Here is a 19081-nt window from a genome sequence, read left to right on the forward strand (position 1 = left end):
TCAAGAGGCTGGTTGACGGTTGAACACCTCTATATTTCTATAGCACTTTTGCAGAAGGCCTTATAGTATGTTATCAAAACCACCTGTCACCCCTTGTTAAAAATGCTCTATGTTTTAAAAATTGTAATTAAAAATTTAATCCTATTAATATCATTACTTCATTTTTTTTTGTAACTAGACTGAAATTTCAGCACCAGAATTTTCTAGTTGTCTTCTAAGTCTCTTCCACTATGAAGGAAGGCCTGTCACTCATCCTGCATAGGGATAGGGAGGAATTCCTTTGACCCCCAGGCCAGTTATCTGTTAAAAAAAGAAAAGAGAGAAACTCTGATACAAGGTAATTCACAAGCATTCTCCAAAAACATTTTTATGATCCACAATAATATATTTAGCCACCTATTATCCTTGTTTTGTTTCCTATAATAAAAAGGAACTATTTGATTAGGTATTTATGGTCCAACCCAATTGTTCACATAGATAATAATTCAACTAGCAACCATTTACAACTAGGATTGAAAACTGAATTTATTTCTATCTTCTTCCCATCTGTTAAGAAAGGGGTTTGCGCCAGATGATTTCTACATTTCTTTTCAGCTCAAGAGATCTATAACTCTTATCAGTGTTTATTTCACTGCCAAAAAAAGTTAAGAACCTGAAAATATTCTTGCAACATCAAAACAATCAACTAATCTTATAAATGTGTTTCAAACACTGGTTTTCCAAGCCTATTCTACTGATTTATAGAATTTCAAACACCACTGAAGCAAAAAAATATTTTAAAGCACTGTACAAAGTGGGCTAAACACATTGTCCTGGACTTCAGGTCTAGAAAATCTCAATAAAATGTTTTTAAGTCTAGCATGATGAGCTTAAATGCCAAATACAATTGTATTTGGGAAGTATGAAAAAGCACCAATCATTCAGTTACTTAACTGAAGATCTCCCACCTCACCCTCAAAATAAAAGATATAGCCAGATCACCTTGAAAATTCCACCAGCTTCAGGTTGCTGCAGTAGACCCTCGGGGTCCATCCCATCCCGGGCACTGGTCACATACATTTCAGAGTAATCCTTCCCTCCGAAGCAGCATGAGGTTGTTTTAACAACAGGCAACTTCACAGTTTGGAGTCTTTTCCCTAGGTCACCAAATATTTCATTTAAGTCTAGCTCTAGCAAATTTCCACCCGCACAACTTTTCGGGACCCCTTGTGGAGCAATAGGAAAGTTCAAAGAAGATTTGGAGGTCAGAATTCGCCCAGGTATTTCACCTACCTTCCCTGACAATTTCTTCTGGGCAAAAAAGATTTACCTCTACAGGAAAAAGAGTTCTGACTATAACATTTTGGGCTATATCTTTGGCCTTTATTTCCAAAATCATCCAATTGAGACCTTTGAATATATCTCTATATAACTTTATTAGTAATGAAATTTCTCTGGCCCCTAGTGTCTGGTGTTTTCTAGACATGGTGGGGTTTTTCCATTCTGCTGTGGGCCTACCTGTCTCAGGATCCAAACGGATCACTCTTCCTCCATTGTAACAGGCCACCCAGAGCTTCCCCTCAACATCAATACACATTCCATCAGGGATTTGTTCTTCTTTCTCCAGCTTGTAAACACTTCTGCGGTTGGCTATGGTTAAAAAAACAAACAAACAGACAAACCAACCACACACACACACCCCAAAACCACAGGCCACTCAATACTGAGCATCAAACAATGAGCAATCAAGTTGATTATAAATACTGATCGCTTCTGCTTATCCAGTGTCTGGCAAAAGGGTACCACAGGCGGGATGATTCAGGAGGATTCCTAACTCTAAAAATGTCTAAAAACATGAGTGGGCTCCCCTCAACAAAGGATCTGTACTGTAGGATTTGGGGTGGATTCACTCCCTTTGGTTTGGGTACAGACACAGCTACCTAAGCTTTCAGAGGAGGAGAGAAAAAAGAAAGCAGAATTCTTAATAAAATAACAAAAGATCTTTTTGAGGGACCTGAACTGAAGCCCTGCATGCCCACCTCAGACACACTTCAGTCTGTGGTTAGACCTTTGCTGTTTTACTTCCAAAAATGCCTACTTTGGGGAATTCCCTGGTGGTACAGTGGTTAGGACTCCACGCTCTCACAGCCAAGGGCCCAGGTTCGAGCTGCCAACAGTTCACGCACAAAAACTGACAAGGTGTATGAGTTCTGTTTCTGCCCAACTAAATGCTCCAAAATCACCTTATCTAAATATTAGAAGAGCTTGTTTCTGAAAAGAGGGGTATTCTGAAACCAGCTGGCCGGCCTTAAAGGGAATAATAATATACAAAAAACAAGCATCAAAATCCAGAGGAACATTACACTACAAAATCCAGGTCATTACAGTAATCAGATTGAGGTATAAGGGGAAAAATGTTAAAACCATGTGTAAGTAAAGTGGGTAAAAACAGTCATGAAAAAGAGCACTACATATTTCAAAGCAAAACATCTGTGCTGGAATATTTAGCCTCTGATTAAATCTACATGAGACTCATGATTTTTTTCAAGTCATTTTTATGATTGGTTTTGCTCTTGTGGTCTGGCACCTTTCATGAAAGTTTCAAGTACTCCTTTTTAAATTCTTTCCAATAATTCCTTCCCTCCCAGTTTCCAACTATGGCTCATTTAGATCCGTTGGTGGAGTTGAACAATCTGCAACTACTTGTTTTACTTTTCCATTTTGAAAGGTTGTTAATTTGTCTTTAAGTACTTGCCTATCGTTAGCTAAAGTACAAATAAGAAATATCAACCCCAAACTCTAATTTTCTGTTCTTTTGTCCCATTCTGCTGTATACTATTTGCCTTTAAGCACCAGCTGGTAGAACAGGATCCGTTTTACAGTGAGCCTCTTTCTAGTGATGGTTGCAAGAAAAAGGATTAAGGATCTAGCCATATTATGCAAACTGTGGCCATATTTAGTTGTGCTGAGAGCCATGGCTTGACTGGCAGCAGAGTCAAGTCTGTGTAATCATTACAATATTGGAATCATAACATTAGGTAGTTCTTTGTTTGAAAAGTAAGGACCTTTTCAAATGGGTTAAGGGCGAGGCAGCCTGCTAGTCATATGCATATGAAAAAAATACCAGCAATATTAAGAAAAATAATGAAAAAGTACATACAGATCTTCCCTGTTTGCAGGTCATAGTCAAAAGCATCCACCGAGTAGGACAGGCTATCGATGTAATAGAAGATTTTGTGGTCCAGAGACCAATCCAAACCATTGGAGATGTCCACCTGGTCAAAGTACTTTTCCACATGGTGGTCAGGAAAGAGGGAGTACAGGGACCCTTGGTGCCGCTCCAGAACTGCTGGAGCTGTTTCCTCAGCCATGGTACCTACAAAACCCAAAGAGTATGGAGCTCAGCTGCACAGCATCCCGCCCATGCACTGCACCATCTTCTCTCACCAGGACTCCTTCCCTGTGATGAAATCAAGGAAATTATTATACAATCCCAATCTGGGTCCTATGGGTTTTTTTTTTTAATGACAACTACCTTGCTTATAATGCAAATTAAAACTACCTTGAGAGGTTCTGGTTCTAGACATCTGCACCAACCTCATTTTCTCGCACTGAACACAATTCTAAGACCTGGACAAAATGCATGGCATAGCTATTTGACAACTCTGCAATGTGAATTATCAGGCGGCTCAGAGAAGAACACAGAATTTGAAGTATCACCTAATTGGTGGCGAGTTCTTGAGCCCTCCATTTTATCCTCTAGTATGTCCTGGCCTGAACTCAACCCAGCTTGAAACTTGGAAGTAAGCACCATGGTGCAGGCAGAAAGAGGTCCGAGAGAAACCTCTAGATCTGGCGCAAGGAGCAGAAAACTCTCCTACGGCTCAGAGAGAGTGGAAGAAACCCCCTGCTTATTTTCTACTCCTTTTTCTCCATTTTCTCATGCACCAGCCCCCAGGCAATTCTGCAGTGAGGGTAGCAAAGGCAGAGAGAGGTCAGCAACAGGAAACTACAGGAATCAAAACTCTGAGGGAAGGCGACATTCCTCTGCATTTAGTGAAGCTGCTGGGACAAAAGGGCAGATCAAACACCGTTGCTTTCATGTTCTCTCTCTCTCCCCTGCTGCCACTTGGCCCTGGAGGCAGAACAGTCATAGAAGTGGGTGGTTTCTGACTGGAAGAATGAAAAGGAGCTACAGGAAGCTGGAAAGTACTAGAAGAGGGATGATGCTCAGGAATGCAACCCCATAAAGTTGTTTGTGATTTGCTGGGCTCATCTGTTTGTACATGCATGGATCTGATTCTAATTAGCATGCTAAAGATTTGGAGAATGGAGCTAATGGATGAACACCTTCTAGGTCTCAGACTGACCACTGAGTGGCACACCTAATGGCACCTAATAGAAAGTAGGTTGGAACTTGTGATCTGAACCTAAACATACAGATTGCTTACTGAAACGAATATATCAACATTCTCCATAGGATTTAAACAAGACCCAGCATCTCATAAGGTAATAGTCAAAATGTCCAGGATACAATCCAAAGTTACTTGGCAACACAAAGAAGCATGAAAATCTCAAGTCGTATAGGAAAATGAATCAAGAGGCAGACAGTGAGATGGCACAGATGTTGGAATTACTTGACAAAGACTAAAGCAATTCTTATAAAAATGCTCAAATGAACGATCTGCAAAGTCTTAAAACAAAACTCAAAATAGCAGCAAAGGAGGAGAAATATAAAGAATCCCCAAGTGAAAATTTTAGAACTGAAAAATAAAATTAATGAAATAAAAAACCCACTGGATGGACTCAATAGCAGAATAGAGATGACAGAGGAAAGAGTCAGTGTATCTGATGCTAGATCAAGAAATTATCCAATCTGAACAACAGAGAGAAAAAAAGACTGAAAAAAAATAGAGTGTTAGGGACCTGTGGGACAACAACAAAAGAGCTAACATATGTGTCACTAGATTCCTAGAGAAGAGGACAAAGAATACAGGGCCAAAAAATATTTGAAGAAGTAATGGCTCAAAACTCTCCAAGTTTGGTGAAAAGCATACAACTATATATTTGAGAAGCTGAGAAAACCCCAAACAGGATAAGCCCAAAGAAACCTATACCCAGACACATCATAATCAAATTTCTAAAAACTTAAGTTAAATAGGGACTTCCCTGGCAGTCCAGTGGTTGGGACTCCATGCTTCCAATGCAGGGGGCATGGGTTTGATCCCTGGTCAGGGAACTAGGATGCCACATGCCATGTGGCATGGCAAAAAAGAAAGAACAAACAAAAACCCAAAAAAACAAACAACCAAACTTAAGTTAAATAGAAATCCTTAAGATTAATGAAAGAAAAATGACATACATACAACATATAGGAGAATAATGATTTCAATGACTGTTGATTTTTCATGAGAAACTGTGGAGGTCAGAAGAAAGTGATACATTTTTAATTTGTTGAAAGAAAAATAATGTGTCAACCTAGAATTTTATATCAAGTGAAAATATCCTTAAAGAATGAAGGTGAAATAAAGACATTCTCCTGTGAAGTAAAACTAAGAGAATTTATAGCCAGCAGACTTGTTCTAAAAGAATTGCTAAAGGAAATTCTTCAGACAGAAGGGAAATACCAAAAGGAACAACAGGAATGAAGAAAGAGCAATAGAAATAGCACGTATATGAGTAAATATAATAGACTATTCTTCCTTTTAGTTCCTTAAAATATTTCTGATGATCGAAAGCAAAAATTACATTTTCTGATGGGATTTTAAATCTATGTATATAAAGACAACTATGACATAAATGGGTGATTGTCAACTGAAGTGGTAAAATATTGGTTCTAGACAGACTGTGAAAAGTTAAGTATACATTTGTAATCCATTCAGGAACCCTTAAAAAACTATACAGAGAGATATAGTGAAAAATCACAATAAGTAAATTAAAATTGAATTCTAAAAAATATTCAAATAACCTAAAAGAAGGCAGGAAAGGGGAAACAGAGTAACAAAAAATACAGAGGGAAAGAAGAGAAAACAAATAATAAAATGGTGGATCTAACTCAAAGCATATCAATAATTACATTAAATGTAAATAATCTAAACACATCAATTAAGATAATGTCAGAATAAACTTTTTGAAAATAGAACTATATGCTGTCTATAAGAAACTCACTTCAAATATAAGGATATAGGTAGCTTAAAAGTAAAAGGATGGGAAAAGACCTATCCTATGCAAATATTAATTTAAAAAAACTGTAGAGGCTATGTTAGTATCAGACAAGATATACTTAGAGCAAAGAAAACTACCAGGGATAAATAGGAGTAACTACATATTGTGAAAATAGTCACTTCACTAAGGAGACATAATAATCCTAAATGTGCATGTGCTTAACAACAGACCTTCAAAATACACAAGGCAAAAGTCAGAACTGAAAGGAGAAACAAATCCATAATTCCGGTTGGAGATGTCAGCATCCCTTTCTCCGTAATAGACTCAAGTAGATAGAAAATCAGCAAAGAAATAGAAGAACTGAATACCATTAACCAAACTGGACTTGAGTGACATTTATAGAGAACACTCCATTCAACAACAGCAGAATACACATTCTTCCCATGTGCCCATGGAATATGCACTTAGACTTGAGTGTGATCTCAGAGGACAGAGCAGAATTTAACATAATGAAGAAATTGGAAAGCTCATTTACTATAACATGCTCTATCTGAAAGAAGAGTGAGTTAGAGGAAAATGGACTGAAACTGGGAAGCCTGAACAGCAAGCCAGACCTCCCTCCTTGTTTTTTTGCTATAGGGCAGTTGGGCTTGTTTCTATTATTTCTATTCCACCCACCCACCCCCTTCCCCCACTATCTGCCTCACAGAAGGAGATGCCTGGAACATGAATGTGGATCCCCCACTGCTTAGAAAGGGCTCTTCCTTAGTGGGAAAGAAACTGGATCCCTGGTTTATCATTATCTAGTAGTGAGCCCAGACAGGTGAGACCTTGGGTGTTGGGACATCTTCAGGGTACTACCCACCACTAAGAGACCCCCATCCAGGCTATCAGATGACCCCACCCTTTTCTGGGCCAGGGACAGCTCTCCACACCTGTTGAAAGCTATAAACTCTCTCTAGAAAAAGTTTCTTAGGTGCTTCTGGCAGATGCACATGACCAGTATGTATGCACACTGATGCCTACAATTTTAAGGGGTCTCCAGAGGGCAAAGGTTAAGAATTGGGGACTCCAGGCTAAGAACTCAGGCCTCTGAGGGCATTTTAATTTTGTCTCACCAAGTGCCACAGAGCTGTAAACTTCTAGCCATAAGGGAGAGAGAAAATCAACTTCAACAGGAGGTAGAGTATCCAATCATATTTCTTCATCCTGCAGAAATTACTGGCAGAAGGGCTTCCAATGGATTCTCATCTTTAATCTTTCAACCTGTCCTGGACTAGATCTGTGGTTGTGTAAAGTCCAGGAAGATGGGAAACAATCCACACCACCTGCTCAGATCTTACTTACCTTCCATGTTGAAAGTGAATGGAGGAACTTCCCTGGAGGTCCAGTGGCTAAGACTCCATGCTCCCAATGCAGGGGCCCCGGTTTGATCCCTGCTCAGGAAACTAGATCCCACATGCATGCCACAAATAAGAGTTCACGTGCTGCAACTAAAAGATCCCGCATGTCACAACTAAAGATCCTGCATGCCACAACAAAGACCAAGCACAGTGAAAGAAAGAAGGAGATAGAAAGAGAAAGGAAGAAAGAAAGAAAGAGAATGGAGCCAGGACAGCATGGCTGATGATGTGAGGGGCAGAGTGGGGAGGTGGAAACAGCAGGGATTTAGAATCAACTTTGGCTAACTATAGGGTTGTTAGGATGGGAGCTAAATGAGAACTAAATGTGAAATGCATTATTTAATTTCAAACTTAGAGTTAAAATTCATTTAAATCTGTATATAAGTCATTCTGCAGCCATCATAATAAAGATGGCTTCAAGTGAGAATCATCAAGGAATGTAAAAGCTAAGGAAGATATTTTGATGAGGACCAGGATATTTGCTTGGACTTAAAGTATCTCCCCATGTTGTAGCCAGCCTCTAAGTAGACCCATAATGACCCCTGCCTCCCAGTATTCACACCCTTGTCTAGTCCCCTCCATAATTTTGTGACCAATAGCACATGGCAGAAGTGATGCTATGTCACTTCTGAGATTGGTTATAATAGGACTGTAGCTTCCATCTTGGGCTTTCTCTCTTTCTCTCTCTCTCTGCCTCTCATCACTGGCTCTGGGGGAAGCCATGTCCCGGGCAGTCCTATGGAGAGGCCCACGCAGTAAGGAAATGAAGCCTCCTGCCAACTGCCTGCCATGTAAGTCAGATTTGAAGCAGATCCTCCAGGCCGCTTCAGAGACTCCAGCTCCCTCCAAGGCTGTAGCCCCAGCCAACAGCTTGACTGCAACTTCAGGACATAGCCTTGAATCATCCAGCCAAGCCAGACCCAGGTTCTTGACCTTCAGAAACTATGTGAGATAATATATGTTTGCTATTTTAAGCCACTAAATTTCAGGGTAATTTGTAACACAGCAATAGATCACTAACAGACCCCACAAACTGCTTATAAATTGCAATTTAAAAATAGTAACTACGTAGTAGAGAAATCTAAGACCTCAACTGGGTGATCAAAACTGACATCACCAATGAGGGACAGATGGTATTCAGATGGGATACCCCGAGAAGGACAGAACAGCACCTAGGCAGTGATTCCAGCCGTGAATATATAGCATCAATCTAATCACAAGGAAACATTAGACGCAAAAACATGAGGAATGTTCTGTTAAAAAAGAGGGGAGTTGGGCGAGATTGTAGTCTTCAAAAATGGCAATGTTGAGACGTTGGCAGAGCTCACGCCAAGGAGTACTTCCCAGAACTTCTGCTGCCAGTGTCCTTGTCCCCACGGTGAGCAACAGCCACCCCCTGCCTCTGCAGGAGAACCTCCAACACTAGCAGATACACCAGAAATACATCTACACGTGGAACAACTCCTACAGAACACCTACTGAACGCTGGCAGAAGACCTCAGACCTCCCAAAAGGCAAGAAACTCCCCACGTAGCTGGGTAGGGCAAAAGAAAAAAGATAAAAACAGAGACAAAACGATAGGGACGGGACCTGCACCAGTGGGAGGGAGCTGTGAAGGAGGAAAGGTTTCCACACACTAGGAAGCCCCCTCACAGGCCGAGACTGTGGGTGGCGGAGGGGGGAGCTTCAGAGCTGGAGGAGAGCGCAGCAACAGGGGTGCGGAGGGCAAAGCGGGGAGATTCCCGCACAGAGGATCGGTGCCGACCGGCACTCACCAGCCCGAGAGGCTTGTCTGCTCACCCGCCGGAGAGGGCGGGCTGGGAGCTGAGGCTCGGGCTTCGGTCAGAGCGCAGGGAGCGGACTGGGGTTGGCGGCGTGAACACAGCCTGCAGGGGGTTAGTGCACCACAGCTAGCCGGGAGGGAGTCCGGGGAAAAATCTGGAGCTGCAGAACGAGCCAAGAGACTTTTTCTTCCCTCTTTCTTTCCTGGTGCGCGAGGAGAGGGGATTGAGAACGCTGCTTAAAGGAGCTCCAGAGACGGGCGTGAGCCGCGGCTAAAAGCACAGACCCCAGAGACGGGCAGGAGATGCTAAGGCTGCTGCTGCCGCCACCAAGAAGCCTGTGTGTGAGCACAGATCACTATCCACACCCCCCTTCTGGGGAGTCTGTGCAGCCCGCCACTGCCGGGGTCCTAGGATCCAGGAACAACTTCCCCAGGAGAACGCACGGCGCGGCTCAGGCGGGTGCAACGTCACGCTGGCCTCTGCCGCCGCAGGCTCGCCCCGCACTCCATACCCCTCCCTCTCCCCGGCCTGAGTGAGCCAGAGCCCCAGAATCAGCGGCTCCTTTAACCCTGCCCTGTCTGAGCGAAGAACAGACTCCCTCTGGCGACCTACATGCAGAGGCGGGGCCAAATCCAAAGCTGGGCCCCTGGGAGCTGTGAGAACAAAGAAGAGAAAGGGAAATATCTCCCAGCAGCCTCAGAAGCAGTGGATTAAAGCTCCACAATCAACTGGATGTACCCTGCATCTGTGGAATACATGAATAGACAACGAATCATCCCAAATTGAGGAGGTGGACTTTGAGAGCAAGACCTATAATTTTTTCCCCTTTTCCTCTTTTTGTGAGTGTGTATGTGTATACTTCTGTGTGACATTTTGTCTGTATAGCTTTGCTTCCACCATTTGTCCTAGGGTTCTATCTGTCCGTTTTTTTTTCTTAATTATTTTTTATTTTAATAACTTTATTATATTTTATCTTACTTTATTTTACTTTATCTTCTTTCTTTCCTTCCTTCCTTCCTTCCTTCCTTGCTCCCTCCCTCCTTTCTTTCTTTCTTTCTACTTCTACTAATTCTTTCTTTCTACTTTTTCTCCCTTTTATACTGAGCCAGGTGGATGAAAGGCTCTTGGTGCTCCAGCCAGGAGTCAGTGCTGTGCCTCTGAGGTGGGAGAGCCAACCTCAGGACACTGGTCCACAAGAGACCGCCCAGCTCCACATAATATTAAATGGCGAAAATCTCCCAGAGATCTCCATCCCAACACTAGCATCCAGCTTCACTCAACGACAAGCAAGCTACAGTGCTCAACACCCTATGCCAAACAAAGAGCAAGACAGGAACACTAACCCACCCATTAGCAGAGAGGCTGCCTAAAATCATAAGTCCACAGACACCCCAAAACACACCACCAGACGTGGACCTGCCCACCAGAAACACAAGATCCAGCCTCACCCACCAGAACACAGGCACTAGTCCCCTCCACCAGGAAGCCTACACAACCCACTGAACCAACCTTAGTCACTGGGGACAGACACCAAAAACAACGGGAACTATGAACCTGCAGCCTGCAAAAAGGAGACCCCAAACACAGTAAGATAAGCAAAATGAGAAGACAGAAAAACACACAGCACATGAAGGAGCAAGATAAAAACCAACCAGACCTAACAAGTGAAGAGGAAATAGGCAGTCTACCTGAAAAATAATTCAGAATAATGATAGTAAAGATGATCCAAAATCTTGGAAATAGAATAGACAAAATGCAAGAAACATTTAACAAGGACCTAGAAGAACTAAAGATGACACCAACAATGATGAACAACACAATAAATGAAATGAAAAATACTCTAGATGGGATCAATAGCAGAATAACTGAGGCAGAAGAAAGGATAAGTGACCTGGAAGATAAAATAGTGGAAATAACTACTGCAGAGCAGAATAAAGAAAAAGAATGAAAACAACTGAGGACAATCACAGAGACCTCTGGGACAACATTAAACACACCAACATTCGAATCATAGGGGTTCCAGAAGAAGAAGAGAAAAAGAAAGGGACTGAGAAAATATTTGAAGAGATTATAGTTGAAAACTTCCCTAATACGGGAAAGGAAATAGTTAATCAAATCCAGGAAGCACAGAGAGTCCCATACAGGATAAATCCAAGGAGATATACGCCAAGACACATATTAATCAAACTGTCAAAAATTAAATACAAAGAAAACATATTAAAAGCAGCAAGGGAAAAACAACAAATAACACACACGGGAATCCCCATGAGGTTAGCAGCTGATCTTTCAGCAGAAACTCTGCAAGCCAGAAGGGACTGGCAGGACATATTTAAAGTGATGAAGGACAAAAACCTGCAACCAAGATTACTCTACCCAGCAAGGATCTCATTCAGATTTGATGGAGAAATTAAAACCTTTACAGACAAGCAAAAGCTGAGAGAGTTCAGCACCACCAAACCAGCTCTACAACAACTGCTAAAGGAACTTCTCTAGGCAAGAAACACAAGAGAAGGAAAAGACCTACAATAATGAACCCAAAACAATTTAGAAAATGTGAATAGGAACATACATATCGATAATTACCTTAAATGTAAATGGACTAAATACTCCCACCAAAAGACACAGATTGGCTTAATGGATACAAAAACAAGACCCATATATTTGCTGTCTACAAGAGACTCACTTCAGACCTAGAGAAACATACAGACTGAAAGTAAGGGGATGGAAAAAGATATTCCATGCAAATGGAAACCAAAAGAAAGCTGGAGTAGCAATTCTCGTATCAGACAAAATAGACTTTAAAATAAAGACTATTAGAAGAGACAAAGAAGGACACTACATAATGATCAAGGGATCGATCCAAGAAGAAGATATAACAATTGTAAATATTTATGCACCCAACATAGGAGCACCTCGATACATAAGGCAAATACTAACAGCCATAAAAGGGGAAGTCGACAGTAACATATTCATAGTAGGGGACTTTAACACCCCACTTTCACCAATGGACAGATCATCCAAAATGAAAATAAATAAGGAAACACAAGCTTTAAATGATACATTAAACAAGATGGACTTAATTGATATTTATAGGACATTCTATCCAAAAACAACAGAATGCACATTTTTCTCAAGTGCTCATGGAACATTATCCAGGATAGAGCATATCTTAGGTCACAAATCAAGCCTTGGTAAGTTTAAGAAAATTGAAATTGTATCAAATATGTTTTCTGACCAGAACGCTATAAGACTAGATATCAATTACAGGAAAAATTCTGTAAAGAATACAAAAACAAGGAGGCTAAACAATACACTACTTAATAACAAAGTGATCACTGAAGAAATCAAAGAGGAAATCAAAAAATACCTAGAAACAAATGACAATGGAGACACGACAACCCAAAACCTATGGGATGCAGCAAAAGCAGTTTTAACAGGGAAGTTTATAGCAATACAATCCTACCTTAAGAAACAGGAAACACCTCGAATAAACAACCTAACCTTGCACCTAAAGCAATTAGAGAAAGAAGAACAAAAGAACCCCAAAGTTAGCAGAAGGAAAAAATCATAAAAATCACATCAGAAATAAATGAAAAAGAAATGAAGGAAACAATATCAAAGATCAGTAAAACTAAAAGTTGGTTTTTTGAGAAGATAAACAAAATTGATAAACCATTAGCCAGACTCATCAAGAAAAAAAAGGGAGAAGACTCAAATCAATAGAATTCGAAATGAAAAAGGAGAAGTAACAACTGACACTGCAGAAATAGAAAAGATCATGAGAGATTACTACAAGCAACTCTATGCCAATAAAATGGACAACCTGGAAGAAATGGACAAATTCTTAGAAATGCACAACCTGCCAAGACTGAATCAGGAAGAAATAGAAAATATGAACACACCAATCACAAGCACTGAAATTGAAACTGTGATTAAAAATCTTCCAACAAACAAAAGCCCAGGACCAGATGGCTTCACAGGCGAATTCTGTCAAACATTTAGAGAAGGCCTAACACCTATCCTTCTCAAAGTCGTCCAAAATACAGCAGAGGGAGGAACACTCCCAAACTCATTCTACGAGGCCACCATCACCTTGATACCAAAACCAGACAAGGATGTCACAAAGAAAGAAAACTACAGGCCAATATCACTGATGAACATAGATGCAAAAATCCTTAACAAAATACTAGCAAACAGAATCCAACAGCACATTAAAAGGATCATACACTATGATCAAGAGGAGTTTATTCCAGGAGTGCAAGCATTCTTCAATATATGCAAATCAATCAATGTGATAAACCATATTAACAAATTGAAGGAGAAAACCATATGATCATCTCAATAGATGCAGAGAAAGCTTTTGACAAATTTCAACACCCAGTTATGATAAAAACCCTGCAGAAAGTAGGCATAGAGGGAACTTTTCTCAACATAATAAAGGCCATATATGACAAACCCACAGCCAACATTGTCCTCAATGGTGAAAACCTGAAAGCATTTCCACTAAGATCAGCAACAAGACAAGGTTTTCCACTCTCACCACTCTTATTCAACATAGTTTTGGAAGTTTTAGCCACAGCAATCAGAGAAGAAAAGGAAATAAAAGGAATCCAAATCGGAAAAGAAGAAGTAAAGCTGTCACTGTTTGCAGACGACATGATACTATACATAGAGAATCCTAAAGATGCTACCAGAAAACTACTAGAGCTAATCAATGAATTTGATAAAGTAGCAGTATACAAAATTAATGCACAGAAATCTCTGGCATTCCTATACATTAATGATGAAATATCTGAAAGTGAAATCAACGAAACACTCCCATTTACCATTGCAACAAAAAGAATAAAATATCTAGGAACAAACCTACCTAAGGAGACAAAAGACCTTTATGCAGAAAATTGTAAGACACTGTTGAAAGAAATAAAAGATGATACAAATAGATGGAGAGATATACCATGTTCTTGGATTGGAAGTATCAACATTTTGAAAATGACTCTACTACCTAAAGCAATTTACAGATTCAATGCAATCCCTATCAAACTACCACTGGCATTTTTCTCAGAACTAGAACAAAAAATTTCACAATTTGTATGGTAACACAAAAGACCCCGAATAGTCAAAGCAATCTTGAGAACGAAAAGCGGAGCTGAAGGAATCAGGCTCTCTAACTTCAGACTATACTACAAAGCTACAGTAATCAAGACAGTATGGTACTGGCACAAAAACAGAAAGACAGATCAATGGAACAGGATAGAAAGCCCAGAGATAAACCCAGGCACATATGGTCCCTTTATCTTTGATAAAGGAGGCAGGAATGTACAGTGGAGAAAGGACAGCCTCTTCAATAAGTGGTGCTGGGAAACCTCGACAGGTACATGTAGAAGTATGAGATTAGATCACTCCCTAAAACCATACACAAAAATAAGCTCAGAATGGATTAAAGACCTAAATGTAAGGCCAGAAACTATCAAACTCTTAGAGGAAAACATAGGCAGAACACTCTATGACATAAATCACAGCAAGATCCGTTTTGACCCACCTCCTAGAGAAATGGGAATAAAAACAAAAATAAACAAATGGGACCTAATGAAACTTCAAAGCTTTTGCACAGCAAAGGAAACCATAAACAAGAACAAAAGACAGCCCTCAGAATGGGAGAAAATATTTGCAAATGAAGCAACTCACAAAGGATTAATTTCTAAAATTTACAAGCAGCTCATGCAGCTTAACAACAAAAAAACAAACAACCCAATCCAAAAATGGGCAGAAGACCTAAATAGACATTTCTCCAAAGAATATATAGAGACTGCCAACAAACACATGAAAGAATGCTCAACATCATTAATCATTAGGGAAATGCAAATCAAAACTACAATGAGATATCATCTCACACCAGTCAGAATGGCCATCATCACAAAACCTAGAAACAACAAATGCTGGAGAGGGTGTGAAGAAAAGGGAACACTCCTGCACTTCTGGTGGGAATGTGAATTGGTACAGCCACTATGGAGAACAGTATGGAGGTTCCTTAAAAAACTACAAATAGAACTACCATATGACCCAGCAAGTCCACTACTGGGCATATACCCTGAGAAAACCATAATTCAAAAAGAGTCATGAACCAAAATGTTCATTGCAGCCCTATTTACAATAGCCTGGAGATGGAAACAACCTAAGTGCCCATCATCGGATGAATGGATAAAGAAGATGTGGCACATATGTACAATGGAATATTACTCAGCCATAAAAAGAAACGAAATTGAGCTATTTTTGATGAGGTGGATAGACCTAGAGTCTGTCATACAGAGTGAAGTAAGTCAGAAAGAGAAAGACAAATACCATATGCTAACACATATATATGGAATTTAAGAAAAAAAAAGTCATGAAGAACCTAGAGGTAAGAGGAATAAAGACACAGACCTACTGGGGAACGGACTTGAGGATATGGGGAGGGGGAAGGGTGAGCTGTGACAAAGCGAGAGAGAGGCATGGACACATATACACTACCAAACGTAAGGTAGATAGCTAGTGGGAAGCAGCCGCATAGCACAGGGATATCAGCTCAGTGCTTTGTGACCGCCTGGAGGGGTGGGATAGGGAGGGTGGGAGGGAGGAAGATGCAAGAGGGAAGAGATATGGGAACATATGTATAACTGATTCACTTTGTTATAAAGCAGAAACTAACACACCATTTTAAAGCAATTATACCCCAATAAAGATGTTTTAAAAAAAACTCATTTAAACTACAAAAATACAATACAAATTTTAGTCTGCTAGAGACAACAGTTGAAAGGGATATCTATGAAGTTTTTCTCATGGGATTTTTTTTTTTGGATACAAGTGACTTAAGTAATAATGAAAGAAGAACCCAAACCCGTTATGAACACTTATTTTACTACTGCAGCTGTGAGGCTTTTGTAAGTCACATTCTGGTCTTCCCCAAAGCTCAGTAAGTATGTGCTAAAGGTAAACCATACCGGCAAAATATCTCCCAGCGGGATCCACCTTCCCGTCATTGAATCGATTGTTTTTCTTGTCTTTATCTACTGTGGCCAAGACAACTGCTGACTGATCTTCCCAGTTCAAAGCACAGAACTTTGTTCCAACTGTGGCGACATAGCCTCCTGACTGGCGAAGGGCCACAGAGCTGACTGGGGCATCTGCAGAGGTAAAAGCAGCAGTCAGGGGGCAGCCAGTAGTCACACTGTGTCCATCACGCCACCCGGCATCTCTAAGAGGTTGCAGCTCTTTTGACAAGGGGAGTGCTCCCTCCTCTCTGTTGAACAGTGAAGGTTACATAACCCAGTATATTCGTTGACCATGAACTCCGTGTGCTGTTCCGGGCAGCATGGATATAAAGATGAATGAAACCCAACTCCTCTGGAAGCTCCGAGTCTAGCGGGAGAAGCAGAGAAGTCAAATCACAGCAGCCACCATACACTGGGGCAGGTGCCACAGCAAGTTCAGAGGAGAGGTTCCTAAGGGGGTGGTGTGTAAGCCAGGGCAGTTTTCACAGAGCAAGCGATGCTCAGTTTGCCTGATCTTCAGGAAATGCAGGGACACAAACTGTGTTTAGTTCCAGCAACTGGGTTTTGTGACATCTCTCTCTCCCTCAAGTACAGGGCTTGTCTTTTTTTTTTTTTTTTTAATTAGGACTTGTCTTTTTAAAGGTACCCTGTTTTGTATGTATTTAATTGAAAATTGTTTCTTAAATCCTTTTTGGAAGTAAGCATGATTAAAAAATAATAGAGGGACTTCCCTGGTGGCACAGTGGATAAGACTCTGCGCTCCCAATGCAGGGGCCCGGGTTCGTTCCCTGGTCAGGGAAGTAGATCCCACATGCATACTGCAACTAAGGATCCCACGTGCTGCGACTAAGGAGCCGGCAAGCCGCAACTAGGGAGCCCACCTGCAGCAACTAAGACCCGACACAACCAAATAAATAAAAATAAATAGTAAAAAAAAAAAAAAGAAATGTAGATGCAGTGATTTAAAAAAATCACGTCTTCCTTATACTACTATATTTTGTATATTTAAATTTTAGGTTTTCTGGGTTTAATATTTTTCCACATATAAGGAAACTTCTTTTTAAGTGGAGAGATTGATTACCATGGTGAGTACTCACAGGAAACAAATTGACAGACTTTATTGTGAAAACATTTCCTAAGCATCTATTCAGTGCAAGACGCCTGGTGCCCTGTGCAGAAGTTGATTGGAGCCGTGGAGGGTCCCAGGGAATGTGCAAGACACTAGTAGGAGCGTCATATCCTCATCAGGGATCCCAACCTGTGGCCTGAGGCTTCTGTTAGCTTTTAAGCTGCTGTGGACACCACAAGCCCTTCCCAGGGTTTGGGGGGGGGTTTGTTTGTTTTGTTTTTGTTTTGAAGATTAGGGGTAGGAATATATCCTTAATGTGTGCATACTGGGAAAGAGAGACTAGGGAAGGTGATGGGTCCCTCCCCCAAGTCTGATCACAGCGGGTCACAGTCATTTTGCCTCGAGCCACAGTCATGCCCGTGAGTGAATTAAAAGCTGTTCCCTCTCATCTAAAAAAAAAAAGGTCCCCAGTTCTGGGTTGAGAGTGTCCTGAGGTCACAGGAATTCCTGGTATCTCTTTCCCAGGAACACAATAATGAAAAGAAGAAACTTCTTTATCTCTAGTCAAGCCCATATCCTTGGGCCATAAAATGTGATAAACCCCTCCATGGGAAATCACAGGGCCATTAACAGAATAATACTCCAATGCACTCGAAATTCCTTTGTGAATCCTGTTTTGAACAGTGAACAGAAAGCCCCGGTTAATGCTTTCTAAGTCCAAAAGCTCCTCTTTGCACAAAGAGGGGATATATCTGTTGTTATTATTTTGTTTTTCAAATTAAGGCCTTGGCCTGACCCAAGGTAGATAACCTTTGCTGTGCCACAAACCGGGTCTCCAACTTTCACGGCTGTTAACTGAAGGTATGAAGGAAAGATCCTACCGTGACTCACCATCCAAAACATAATGGGGAATGTTGCCCGGCACCCGCAGGGGAAGAGGAAAGTATCGACCATCCAGATTTTACTCCTGGGTCAAAGTGGGGGACACAGAAAGGATGACAATCCAACAGTTTTCAAGTATATTCAGTACGCTTTAACAAGAAGGTTCCGGAGGAATGACACAATAGGTGACCGCGCCTCCCCAGGGAAGAGATGGCTGTCTGGGCAGATCCAAGCCCATCCTTCATCCTTACCCACGGTCACTTGCTGCACTTGCTTGCTGAGCGAATCCCACCGGCAAACCTTTTTTGCAGGAATATCTACGAAGAGCAGAGAGTTGGATGCCTCCTCCCACACTGGAGACTCACCGCAGCGCCAGTTCTCCCGCAAAACACACTCAATCTTAGCGGAAGACATTGTCATGGGGGAGATTTACTGAAGACAACAGAGATAAAGTGAAATGTCATCGCATGGAGCAAATTCAGCAAAACACCTAAGACGCTGGTAAGATCCCAATACAGATTGAGTTTTTAAAATCAGAACTGGAAAGGCTGGACACACTTTCCCCAATCAGAACAAAATATGCAATGTGGCAGGAGACAGATAAAAAAGAAGAAAGAGCTGATAGGCCATAACACAAGACATCTTCAGTCAACTTACCGGTGCTTTTTTTTTTTCAAGGTTTCTCTTAAAAAGAGAGAGAGAAAAAGCAACACTCCAACATCCACACCTTGGCGCTAGTGACCCCCAGAGAGAGCTGGCTGCTTCTACAAG

General features: G+C 41.1%; 1 protein-coding gene across 1 annotated transcript; it reads right to left on the reverse strand.

Annotated features, from left to right (window-relative positions):
• Positions 1–512: 512 nt before the first annotated feature.
• RGN (regucalcin) lies at positions 513–18742 on the reverse strand. Its single transcript, XM_022556370.2, has 5 exons — positions 18562–18742; positions 16309–16491; positions 3140–3355; positions 1498–1629; positions 513–1136 (listed from the first exon to the last, which is right to left on the reverse strand). Exons 1-5 carry the CDS (start codon positions 18728–18730, stop codon positions 955–957), a joined length of 882 nt encoding a protein of 293 aa, XP_022412078.2. The 5' UTR covers positions 18731–18742; the 3' UTR covers positions 513–954.
• Positions 18743–19081: the final 339 nt, after the last annotated feature.

Source organism: Delphinapterus leucas, chromosome X, assembly GCF_059928025.1.
Source record: "Delphinapterus leucas isolate spDelLeu-1000000601 "Yukka" chromosome X, BTC_Dleu_Yukka2, whole genome shotgun sequence".
NCBI lineage: Eukaryota > Metazoa > Chordata > Mammalia > Artiodactyla > Monodontidae > Delphinapterus > Delphinapterus leucas.

Excerpts from the sequence above, each read along its gene's own strand:
- RGN (XM_022556370.2), bottom strand. The coding sequence starts at position 18,730 with ATGACAATGTCTTCCGCTAAGATTGAGTGTGTTTTGCGGGAGAACTGG. Across the intron at positions 16,492-18,561 it reads AGTGCAGCAAGTGACCGTGG|ATGCCCCAGTCAGCTCTGTG; the intron begins GTAAGGATGAAG and ends TTACCTCTGCAG. Across the intron at positions 1,137-1,497 it reads CCGTTTGGATCCTGAGACAG|GGAAAAGACTCCAAACTGTG; the intron begins GTAGGCCCACAG and ends TTGGTGACCTAG.